Source organism: Lepisma saccharinum, chromosome 2 (genome assembly GCF_977018435.1).
Source record: "Lepisma saccharinum chromosome 2, izLepSacc3.1, whole genome shotgun sequence".
NCBI lineage: Eukaryota > Metazoa > Arthropoda > Insecta > Zygentoma > Lepismatidae > Lepisma > Lepisma saccharinum.
The window spans coordinates 56009755-56022572 of record NC_139230.1 but is presented as its reverse complement, the minus strand read 5'-3'; the positions used below and the strand labels follow the sequence as shown (position 1 = coordinate 56022572).

General features: G+C 33.5%; 1 protein-coding gene across 1 annotated transcript in view; it reads right to left on the bottom strand.

Annotated features, from left to right (window-relative positions):
- Positions 1–478: 478 nt before the first annotated feature.
- LOC145982154 (uncharacterized) overlaps positions 479–12818 on the bottom strand; it is a 31759-nt gene continuing 19419 nt past the window's right edge. The window contains exons 5-8 of the mRNA XM_083115724.1: positions 11500–11636; positions 8323–8568; positions 6193–6424; positions 479–662 (exon numbers count right to left, since the gene is read on the bottom strand). Of these exons, the coding sequence (XP_082971850.1) occupies positions 492–662; positions 6193–6424; positions 8323–8568; positions 11500–11636 (786 nt within the window). The 3' untranslated portion in view covers positions 479–491. The remainder of the gene's footprint in view (positions 663–6192; positions 6425–8322; positions 8569–11499; positions 11637–12818) is intronic.

Genomic DNA, 12818 nt, shown 5'->3' with positions numbered 1-12818 from the left:
ACACCATGATGACTGGAGATGATGATGATGGACATTGCTCCATGTGACTTCTGGTTGGTCCCGAAGCTAAAATCTTCACTGACAGGCTCCTGTTTTGACAGCCGAGAGGACATTAACGCAATGGCAGAGTTGAGAGACATTCCAGGAGTGCTTCCAGCAATGAAGGCTCATTGGGCTAAGCATGTGAAATTCCAAGGGAGGTACTTTGAAAGGAATTAGGACGTAAACCATTCCAGGCAAGTGACTTTCTTTTCCCAGCATAAAGTCGGATACTTTTTAGACACGCCACGTATTCTTTTTGTAAAACACTGTTGTATCCTCAGATAGAAAAATTAAACTATATCCATGTGTGTAATAACACACTGTTACTTATTTAAGATAACTACATAATTTTAGCAGTGAATAATCAATAGCACATTGCGCAACTTTGTTGTATTGTAGGCACATTCTTTCTTATCTAAACAGCAACTTACCTCATTAAATAGCAGGAGCTACAAAAATTTGAATTGTGGTGTTCCTTGAATCACTTTTGTTTTCCACAAAGCTACAAATATAAATCCTGCAGCGACAAGTAATGTCACAATTCTGCCTGACCTTCTAGAAACTGGTTCATTTTTCTCAACTATTATGTCAGCAGATAGAATCTGATCACTACCTTCCAACTAGAATAAAACAGAATGATAAATAGATACATTATAGAGGTATATTCAATAAAAATTATATAAAATAAAGCCAGTTGACTGAACTGTATCACTCCTACAATCTATCTACATATACATTAGGGATGGGTTGATTTAAATTTTTTGCCATTACCAATAAAGTACTGATATGAAATTTACTGATAATGATAACTGATATTCTACTGGTCTGATAAAAAAGATGCAAACGCTCCTTCAACATCAATGGCTCATTGAACTACTCAATTAATGTAAGTAACCAGGAGATTGCAATAGGTTTTGAATATGCTAAAGAACTACTTATTTAGAAATGTATTTTACAAAACCAGGACACATCAATAATACATTTATATCAATAAAAATAATAATGAAATGACTAAATTTTACACTGGATTACAAGTTATTTATAGCTAAACACATCAGTGAATCTTTCTAGTTATACCTTCTTTAATTGGAATACAATCTAAAACTTTCTTGCTTACTCTTGTTACATCTGTCTTCTCATCAGTTTCATATGCATGCCTTAAAACCTTAAAAAATACAGTGTTAGTTTCATGTTATTGATATGCTAACCTGCCATTTGTATTTTCTTTGTGCTTTCCCCATTTGGTTTACTGCTAGGGACCTCATGATTGTGTGTCATTAAGTTTTAGACTTCAAAAATTTATTTCAATAATATATATTTGGATATATTTTCACTTCACATGTGTTTTTGCATTTTCAAATCAATTCATTCTTTCTACTTCAAGAGTAGTTGTAGTTTTTTGCTTCTTTCCCATTCAGGGTCACTTAGCAATTTGTAGTTATTTAAATGAAACCACTGCTCTCCCTTCTCATTCAGCTCTTTCATTCTATAGTAAACTGTATGTATATATATATCCATTTAAATCCACTTCCATGATCTAATCATTCAGACATTTTATTGTCTTTCATTTTCTTTCCTTTTTTTTGCCTCTTTCTTTTGATATTGATATTAAATCCTTTATTTATATCATTCACATTATGTACTGTATTGTAATCACTATATTATGCTTTCTGTTGATCTCAGAAATAATTATATACTTCCTCTTCTCTTTTCTTTCTATTTTATTTTGTTTTACTCAAAACAATATCATATATATATATATATTTATATATATATATATATATATATATATTCTGTGTTGACATCAAATAGTCTAAATTCTCTTTATCATCATTACATATTTTCTTTGCTTATTATAATGTTTCATTCTTTATACTTCTTCCAATCTTTTCATTTATCCATATATGTTGCATTGGTTGTTACAATTCCAAAAGAGCATTGCTTCTCAGCATATTTTAATTCGATATTTCAATATTGAATAAGTTGCACTTAGCTTCCCTTGCTTTAATTATTGTAGTGTAAGGATGCTTCAAGTTAGTCTTGAAGCTTTCCTGGCGATGAATGATGAAAAGATTCTCTTGGGCTATCGACCGGGTGAGTTGTGGAAAGGATTCCAAGCTTACAAGAGCTAACATCACTCTCATATTGTTGTTACTCTTAGATAGATATTGTTGCTTGGTCTTTAAGGTAGCTCCTTATTTTATGGTTTCTTTGTGTGAATGGTGATTGATCATAATAACTAGTTATCATTTTGAAAATTAATATTTCTTTTCAGTGAAATATCATAACATATATTTATTTTTCAAGTGTTATTCTATTTCTATATTTCTATTTTATTCTATTTAATCTTTCGATCATTCAGACATAACTTTCATATTAACTTATCTGTAATTCATTATATGTTTACTATAACGAGTTGTAAGATAAATAGAGATTACACTGTTATGAGGTGACAGTGCATATGACAGTAAACGGTAACTTTCCGAAAACATTTAAAATGTACTTATTTCACTGTTATGCTTGATAATTTAATGGTGCTTCTTGCATACATGCATAAAAATATTTGCCATAAAGGCATCATTTGTTGTGTGACCTTGATATGAACTGACTCCTCTCTACTTGATAATGACTTCTTATGTTGTCTGCTTCTGCACATTGTCAATTTTGTGTGTTGTAAATCAGAACTCAAGTGAGGTGAATTTGTGCATTACACAAGCCTGCAAAATTGTATTAATGTATTAATGAGTAAATGCATGTGGAACTCTTGAATCCTGGTCATTTTTGCATTTCTACAGCATGTATGAAAATTTTGCAAATGCTTTGTCATTTGTTTTATTCTTGAAATTGTTGATTGTATCTGATAACATTAATTATGGGAAAGAAATTATGATATGATTGCAATACTTTCACTAAATTTCAGTCACGCAACTAAAAATGTATACTATTACTATTAGAAATTGTAAAAAAAAATTAAAATATTTGAATTTTTCCTGAAGGATCCCATATTAACAGCTAGACTTCCTTCTTTTCCATTGAAAATAAATGGTTTGTTGATTTGTGAGGGATTTTTTCTTGCTGAACACTAACAGTAACCAGCCATCATTGAATCATCCTTTCAATCTTGGTCCCTTCTTATTATTTGTTTTCTATCCTGATGAGTCCCACATCCTGGCCATGCAGTCGAAGTCATCATGCTTTGGACTCCTGCTATGGGATGCGTGCAGGTTCAAGTCTTCTTGCGGGAAGCATAACAACTTTTCTCCTGAGATTTCAACCCATGTATGGGACCACCATCGTGAGGAAATTGGAGAGCTACGAATGAGTAGTATAACCCAGTCATGGAAACCTACAACAACGACTGGGGGTTCATCGTGCTGTCCACACATCACCTCATAACTGGTTGGACGATCTCCCACCTCGGCAAGTGGGAGTGAGGGTGGCAGTCGGTAGGTAGGCCCTGGCCCTCATGGGCTATTGCTGTTGCACCTTGGGTTATTATTATTATGATGAAAAATATCATTCTTTTCCTTTACTAAGTTCTCCTAGATTTTCTTGAAAGGAATCCAAATGAGTATTTGTACAAAGTAACCTTAAATAAAATGTTACACTCCAAACCATGCAGCTTTTTCATTGGATCTCTCTGAATCTGATATTCCACTTCCACAAGAAACATGGAAAATTAGTGTAGTAGCCTCATTATTTCCCAAACAAAATTCCACCCACTTTCAAGTCCAATGTATAATTAATTAGTATTTGTTGCATTTACTAGTCTCTATCATAATTTCTAAATATACATAATTATTTTAGGGCAGGGTAAATGAGCAACTTACACTGAAGCATGGTCATTCTTGATGTACACGTTTTCTGATGAATTAATAAATAAACTGCAATTTTTCTGGATAATTAGATTGTATTGTTGAATAAAATGAGCAATGTTTCCTCATTGTTTCCACACATGACACTTTATTCAAAGGATCACAAACTTTTTTCTTTCATTTTTAACTCAAGTAGTTTATTATTATTGTTCATTAGACCCAAACTGCATACCAAATTATTTAATTCAGACTGAAAAATTTGTACCTTCTTCTGTTTATATTTATTGTATCATTATCTTGTGCAGCATCAAGTCACTCTTTTGTAAAATGGTTGATGTTCTAGGAACAGGAATATCTGGTCCTGAAGAGTGCAAAGAGTGTAGATGTGTTATGTTGTGTTTGCCTTAATAGATACTTTTGTGCAAATTTTAATATTGTGGCAGTGAACACTTTATATTGATATTGAAATAAATTTGGAATGATAAAGAAAAACTACCATCATTTTTAATCAGAACTACTTAATGATTCCCACCTATTGTTACCATTGCTGAAGATTATTGATGTTGATTTCATGTAACCAATGCATTATAACACATGTTTCTTTTATACTCAATTGCTGGCTAGGTAGCCGGACACATTGAGTGGTCGACTTTTGATCTCACTTCTGATGTTCCCATCCTAGGCATGAGTGTTCTTTGTGAGTGTCATTTCATCAACTTAATCTAATCATCACTCATTCTCATCATTGTAATTAGCCAAAAGTGGCAGAAAATTTATGTTAAATAACAAAAATACAAATACATAGCGATCCATTGAAATGTAGACCACCACATTGGTGTTTTCGTGCTATGGTAAGCAAGCCATTTGTCAACATTGTAGAGTGTCGACGAAGCAAGCGCACAACAGTTTCCATAATTATTTTAAAAAGTGATTTACTTACCAGATTTATAAAAGCAGGTGTTCAAACTAGGCGCCTTTGATATGCACACATTTTTAATACATCTTTATTAAGACACCCACTAATGGTAGCTGGTGGGGAGAGGGGGTGGAAACTGTTTTTTATGGAGGTCCTGAAAGTAGACAGGAAACTGTGAAGTGATGAGGGTCCTTGTTTTTTTATTGTGTAACCTGTTTATTAGTCTGGCGACTTTGAAGTTATAGGATGCTTGTTACATATTGTGTTTTTTCTAGTGTATTCAACCGCAAAGTGTGTTATGGCTCAGCAAGCATTTTCTACTGCACAGCACGTATTTATTTATGATTCATATGTATTAACTCAATCGGCACGTGAAGTTCAAAGGTGATTTGAAACAAGATTCTCGGGTGTAAAATTTCCATGTCGTCAAACAACCCACTCTGTGCATACTAAATTTCAGGAGACAGGAGTGTTTAATGCCACATACAAGTCAAATCCACACACCCTGGAAGAACTGAAACATAACATCTGCCAAGATTTTTCCAATATTAATCAGTGGGAACTGCAGAAAGTTATGAGTAACTTCATCAAGAGGTGTCAAAGTGTGTGGTCAAGGAAGGTGACCAGTTTCAGCATATTTTTTTCATAAATTGGTAAGTAAATAAATCACTCTTTAAATTAGTTATGGAAACTTGCATGCTTGGTTCACAGACAGTCTACAGTGCAGACATACAGCCATGAGTGCCTCACTTGCCGATAGTGCGAACGCTGATATGGCAGTGTACACTTCAATGGATCGCTCTGTATTTTATTGCATTGTGAGTGGGCTACGTGATGGAAACCTTTTCTACAATATGATTTAAGTGCCGCAGGTGTCCTGAGAATTCCAATACATTTTTCCTTGTTTCTTTCTTTCCTCGTTTTTGGTCATTTGCTAGTTGCTGGATTGGTTCCTAAACTTGGTGGAGGATTCATGAGCCTGATAATAATTTACAAAGTATAACTAATATGAGCTGTATTAAAGTTGATGATATTTTAAGGCTTTGGAGAGATACATAGTTGATTCCCTGGGTTACTTAGGTGTAGATGTAGTACTAAAATGGATGGGTGAGAATGCAAGGCTTCAGTTTAAAATTCAGGTTTCACTGCACCATGTGGAATGAAGAGCTGCCTTAATTTTTTTAATAATTATTTCTTCTTCTCCTTGGTTTGTTTTTCATGTATGTAGAAACAAGCTACTAAACAGAAAAATCTGTGCTATCTTAACTTCATGTGATCATTAAAAATGTTCATTTGAACACATTTTGGGCTTTAGATTTATGTTATAGTCGTTGTTTACTCTTACATTCACATTAGATAAATTGTCATGAAAGTTGCAAAGAATGAAATGTATTGAATTTGAAGACAGAATATAAATACCTTTTTAAGGTACATGTGAAGATACTTTATCTCATTGTATAAACTCTCTGATTGATTCAATGCACTTTGTGTTACTGCAGTGAGTGCAAGTGAGTTAGAGTCTTCCTTTTCCTTTTTCAGATCTTCAGATATTGGATTACCTTTCACCTTCTTATGAATGTGAGTCATGGATGAAAGTAGTATTTTCAGGTGTTTCGCTGTGTTTCTCAGTACTAAAGAAGCTTCAGATGTGCTGTAAAACAAATGATATGTTTGTTTAATATTGTCACTAAATTTTAACAGTACTATTTAAAATAAAGGAATAATTTCTGCTCAAAAATATAAATATAAATCAATTGTCAAATTATATCCATCTAGGGTTCAAATTGAACAAAGTATAGCCTATAGGGGAAGGGGCTTAAGAATTTTGCAAACTCAAACAGGACTTGAACTATGTCTCTGGCATAACATGCTATTAACTACCAAGACAGCACTGGCATTGCCTGATTTTTCACTTATGCTGTTTTACCTGTCTGTGAATTGTCCACATTTTGAATACATTTTAAGTTCTGTGATGTACCAAAAATAAGTTAATTCTTTCGTTCTTATAATGATGCAATTGGAAGTCAATTCCAATTGTGTCATTAAAAGATCAATAACAACAAAGTATATTTATTAAAACCTACAGAGTATTTTTGTTTGTTTGTTTGAGTTGGTGTTTTAAGTCCACTTTATGCACAGTAAGGCTAATCGGGACTGGACCTACAGTTTAAAGTTGGATCCGAACCTGTATGTGCCTCCACCGCAAAGTATTTTTTTAAAACATACAATTCCAAGATATACATTCTTCTTGCAACGATAACTATAATACAACTGTAACATTTCCAACTCTTAACTATGCTAAAATATGCTTAACTATAGTAGTGCACACATCCTCAAAGGGAATTAAATTGGGTTTCCTCATCAGGAAACAAATTATAAATATACAGAACATTAAGTTCTTTATCTTCCACCTTCAATTTGAACACTGTATCCACACAATATAATTTATACTTAAATTCTTTAATGATTCCTCTCAGAAAAAAAATGTAAAAACTGAAATGTTATCATCATTACCTGGTTTTCATTAAGCAATGACATACAAGTGAAGGAACAAGGAACATTTAGTAAGAATTTAATAATAAATATATTCAAATATATTTTAAAAGAATACAATATTATAAAGGAGAACAAACAAAACTATGCATTGCAATTACAATAAATATGAATGTTTGAAAATGTTGACAACTACCTGTCAAGGAAGCTATATGTTGTTTTGTGTATAAAAAAAATAATAACATATAAAAATCTTCAATATGTATGCTGTATGATCAACTCAGTACCTTATAGCTTTCATCACCGAAAACTCCCTGAGTGCATCAGAAAGAATGCTGCAAACAACAAAGAAACGGGAGAGATTTCACCCATAAACAATAAATGCTAATGAAACTATCATGTCATTGCGCATGAAATGTCAGATTTTGTATGGATGTAAGTCTAGTATGCCTATTTTTACTTTATAAGATTAAACTTGACCACAATGCAGCAGAGCCAGCCACAAACAACGAACCATTTGGATCTGAAATAGTAGTGAATGAACTGATCCTTGCCAAACTGGCAGTGACATTGGGTTTACATTATCCCACAGTTTCCCAGAACTTGCAAGATCTTGGAAAATTAGAGAAGCTGGAAAAATGGGTTTTCCATGAGCTCACTGAACAACACATGATGTGTCACCTGGAATTGTGCCTTTCTCTGCTCCCCTGGAACCAAAAGTTTTGTTTTTGCACAGAGTAGTGACATGTGATGAAAAATGGATATTACAATGGAACCCCAATCTTGAGGGTCCCAACACAGCAAAATATTATGAAATTTTCCTCGATTTTATATTTGCCCAGATTTTAAGTTTTTTCAGCATGGTCCCTTAAAAAACGTAAAATCGAGGTTCCACTGTATACAACAATTGTCACTGCTCTGCACAATGGCTAGATGCTGATGAGGCCTCTAAACACTGACTGAAACTGACTCTTCATATCCATGTGCAGTGAAATTATGATAGCAATCATATTTAATTTTATATGAATGTAAAAAATGAAAAATATTCTACTGTACCTCAAGGAATTATCTGTTTTAAGGACATACACCGACTTCTTTTCCAAGTTCTTACTTTGGAACTTATGAATAGCTTGTAGAATATTTTTTCTTTCTCCATCATATTCTACTCCTAAGTCTTTTAGGTCCTTTTCTGTAAAATGAAGAAATTTCTCCAGTTTTACTGTCTTTGAGGCAAACAATGGTATTAAATGTTCAAGGTCCAAGCCTGTTAATAACATAGCTATGTCTTCATCTGAATTTGTTCTGAAATGAAATATAAATTGAATTATTATTGTAACGTGACAAAATTACAAATTAGCATGTTACAAAATCACATACAAGTAATGACATTTAATTAATATACCAATTAGATAAATACTGGGTGTCCCAGAAGTAAGGGAACAACTGAGCCTGATCTATTGATCTATGTTTGTTGAACTTGGTACAAATAGAAATGGAAATAGTTTGAAGGAACAGTATGATTTGTATTACAACATTGAGAGTGTAGTATATAGTTTATAGCAAATGTTCAAATAGTGCAACATGGCTTTCCAGGCATTTGGTACTCTGTGACGAGCTGATAAGCACACTTTGTTACACAGATACATAGGAATGTTTGCATATGCTTGCAGGATGTTATGTTTTAATTCATCAATCGTACGTGGCTTCTTGGAATACACCTCATTCTTTAGAACACCCCACAAGAAAAAGTCTGGAGGCATAAGATTGGGAAAGCAAGGGGGTATTTGGTCTTCTCTTGTCTCCCAATCCAATTGCATGCTAGGATGTTTTAGTGTGGTGGTGTCCATCGTGTTGGAATCACACATCATTAATGTTTTCCCAATTAGCAACATGGGAGGAAGTCTGTATCAAACATCTCCAAATAACTTTCTCCTGTTACTGTTCCTTGAAAAACTTTCTCCTGTTACTGTTCCTTGAAAAAAGTAGGGTCCATCGAGTTCTGTTGCACAAATTGCAGCCCACACACAAACTCCGGGAGTGTTCACTTCTCTCTCAATAATCTCATGAGGATTAGAATGTGTCCTGTAAACACTGTTATGTCTGTTAGCATGACCATTTAATTTAAAGGTTGCCTCATCAGTCCAAAAGATATTGTGTGAAAAGTGTCATCTTCTTCACATTTCCCAATAAACCTATCATAAAATTGAACTCTTCTGTCTGGATCATCCTCTAAGATAGCATGAAGAAGTGAGAATGTGAGAATGAGACAACAAAGCAAACAACACCAATGAAACATATTGCACAACACTAAAACTCGGATACGACAACGTCCTTATTCCAGAATGCCCCCTTACTTCTGGGACACCCTGTATGTGTACTAATTTCACAAGTGTTAAATTTTTTTATGAAGTTGGCATTATTTTTTTAAACAAACTATACACGTTGAGTATAATGTGAACTGAAATGCATAAATGTCACCATGTTAAACCATAGGAACATCCTCCCAGCTAATATTTTCCACTTCATGCGCTGCTGGTTTAAAGATATATATACACAAAAAAAATTCAATATTAGCCAAAATCAGCAGAAAAGTGATGAGTAACAAATATGAAATAACAAAATAGATGCAAAACAGCTAAAGCATATTCTTGTAGCTTAGAAGAAAATAAATTTAACTGTGAGTCTTCTTTGTTTTTTGTACAAGAATTTTAAAGTATTTTATTTAAATTAATAAGTTTCCTCTTTACACTTTTAACTAAAAATATATATCTTGCTTAGTGTAAAAAAAATACAAAAGCCAACAAGTTTATAGTAGTAAAACACACTCTCGCTCTCCTTCACTAATTTTACACATAAGCTGAGAGAGGTTTTTGTCTCCTTCCATAAATAGCTCTTTCCTATTTCTAGGTAAATAATATATTAGTGCAAAATCCTGAATCATCCACTTTGTAACGCTTTTAAAATTTGGTTTGTTTATGTGCCAATAGCTCACTCTTGTTGCTATGCATTAGGTCAAATCAAGGACATAACTTAATAAAAAATACAAGCCAGATGACTAGGATTTGAACCTTGGGGTGGGGTATGGGAGTAAATTACATTATATTCCCATATATTACATTACATATATATAATATTACACATATACAAGTTATAAGACATAAATTACCTAGAAGTGGCTTTGCTAACCCTCACATAATCTTGACAATGTCCAATGGGGAGGCAATGATTAAGTCAACATCTTGGAGGAAGTCATCATTAGAGTTGTCATGTGTCAGTCTCCATGGCGGAGTGGTTAGCGCAGTGTGCTACAATGCCAAGAGTCCCGGGTTCGAATCCTGGCCTGGGCATGGGTGTTTGCGAGTGTCCATTCATCAATTACATAATCACTTATCCTTATCTTAGCGATTAACTAAAAGTGGCAGAAAATGTGAAGTAAAATAAACCAGATCAATCAATCAATAGAGTTGTCATGTGAATCGTGATTGATTCGATTTATTTTAGTTAGCAATTCTGACACTTTTGGAATAATCACAACAGTGAGGATGAATGATGATAAAATAAGATGAATGAAGTGACAATCACATGCATTTATGGATGACACAACACAGGCTCCTCAGAGGATTAAACTGGCTGTGGGTCCAGATGTCGGAGCCTTGCTAGTCTGCCAAATGCAGTCCAGAGTGTACTACTTGGAAGAGTCATCCCTTACACTCCGTCATGTGTACTTTGAGCTCATATTACTTGAAGACTACCTTTTGCATCTTCATATCCATAAGCAAATTTGTAGGAGTTCAAAAACCAGGCACAATCTATTTGATTGTGGCCACATACAGAAGTCCATCCACTATGTCTTTTGTTATCTGTGTATGCTTTCTCTGCTTACCAACATTTTTTCAATTCATGTGTCATCACCCCATGCTTACCTTCAAAGCAAAATTAAAGGAAAATACATACTGTAAATAATTATTTATTCTAATGTGACAAGGCTTTACTTTTCATACTTTTCATATATACCTAGACAGGAGCTTGAAATGAGAAATGCAGACACACTAGCTTATTTCCTAATGCATGAAAATTAACTTAACACCAAGATGTTGCCAATGAACTCAAGTTGTCGCTATTGAAGGTAGGTGATAGCACCTACCTTGGTCAAATATGGGCCAGGGATATTTAGATTTTGGGGTGTGCACAATTACCTACTCTCTTCTATCAAACTAAGATTAAATAACTTACTCATTTTGTGAAGATTTTGGAATAACACTTCTCTCAGTTTTAGTATGAGATATAGCCTTTGGTTTTTCTTCTAATGCTTCTTCTTCTTCACTATTTTGTGAGATGTAGTTTATATTGCCAGCCAGAATGTTTGCAACCTGCAGATTAAAATATAAATGTAATACACAGAAAGCATGAAATATGGAAGATGAATTTCATTATAATTTACACCTTTAGACTTTGTCTGTTTAACATAACATGTTTATAGCATGAGGTACACCGGTGTAACACTGGGGTCCTGGGTTTGATACCCAGTGGATGCACATAGTGGTTTGGATCCCACTTTAAACTGTAGATCCAGTCCCGATTAGCCTTTCTGTGCATAAAGTGGACTTAAAACAACAAATCAATCAATTAACCAACCAGTGTAACACTGTAATGATTGATAAGTGTGAGAAAGATGGACACAAATTTTAAAGCAAGCACCTACAATTTAGTGTCGCCCTCAAGTAAACATTTCCTTTAGAGTTTACATACACACTCTCATAATTTTAATTTCTTCCTCTCACAATTTTATTATTTTGGATTAATAATTTTGTTTCAGTGTAAAAACGTACATTGACTAGGGTACCTAAAATGGCCATCCATTCTCAAAGTATTCTTACATAACTTAGAGGCAGTGGCGTATTCTCCCATGTTGGTAAATCACCCTTCTTTGCATGAATAAAAATTGGCAGAAAATTTGAAGTTGTCGAACTTATCTTTTTGTTTTACTTGCATGCCTACATTGGTGTTTTATTTCTATTACATCTAATTAATATATAAACATATACAATAAATAAGAAATGTTGTGGTAAACCAAGTCAAATTTTCAGAATATGCAACTGATTAAATATCGAAAGGCAGTGCTTTCAGGTAATCCTGTCTATTAACCATAGAGACTGATAGGAGATTGATTTTCCCCTATTCCTTTCATTTCATCCAAGGAATTCAGGGGATTACAAGGTGTAAAACTTTATAACAAACTACCAGAGGAATTCAAGAATCGTAATCCAAGTAAATTTAAAATGATAGTAAAGAGCTTGCTAATGAAGTATTTGTTTTATAGCACAAAGGAGTACTTAGATCATGTTTTTCATTAATAGACATAACCTTTGATTTTTCTTCAATTTTGATGTTACTTTATTTTATTTTTATTTTCACTAATAGACATAACCTTTGATTTTTTCTTCTATTTCTTATGTTATTTTGTACTCCTTTATAATTTTTAATATGCTTAAGTAGGTGTTAATTCCTTTGTACTCCAAATTATACATGTAATTGACCTATCCCATATCATG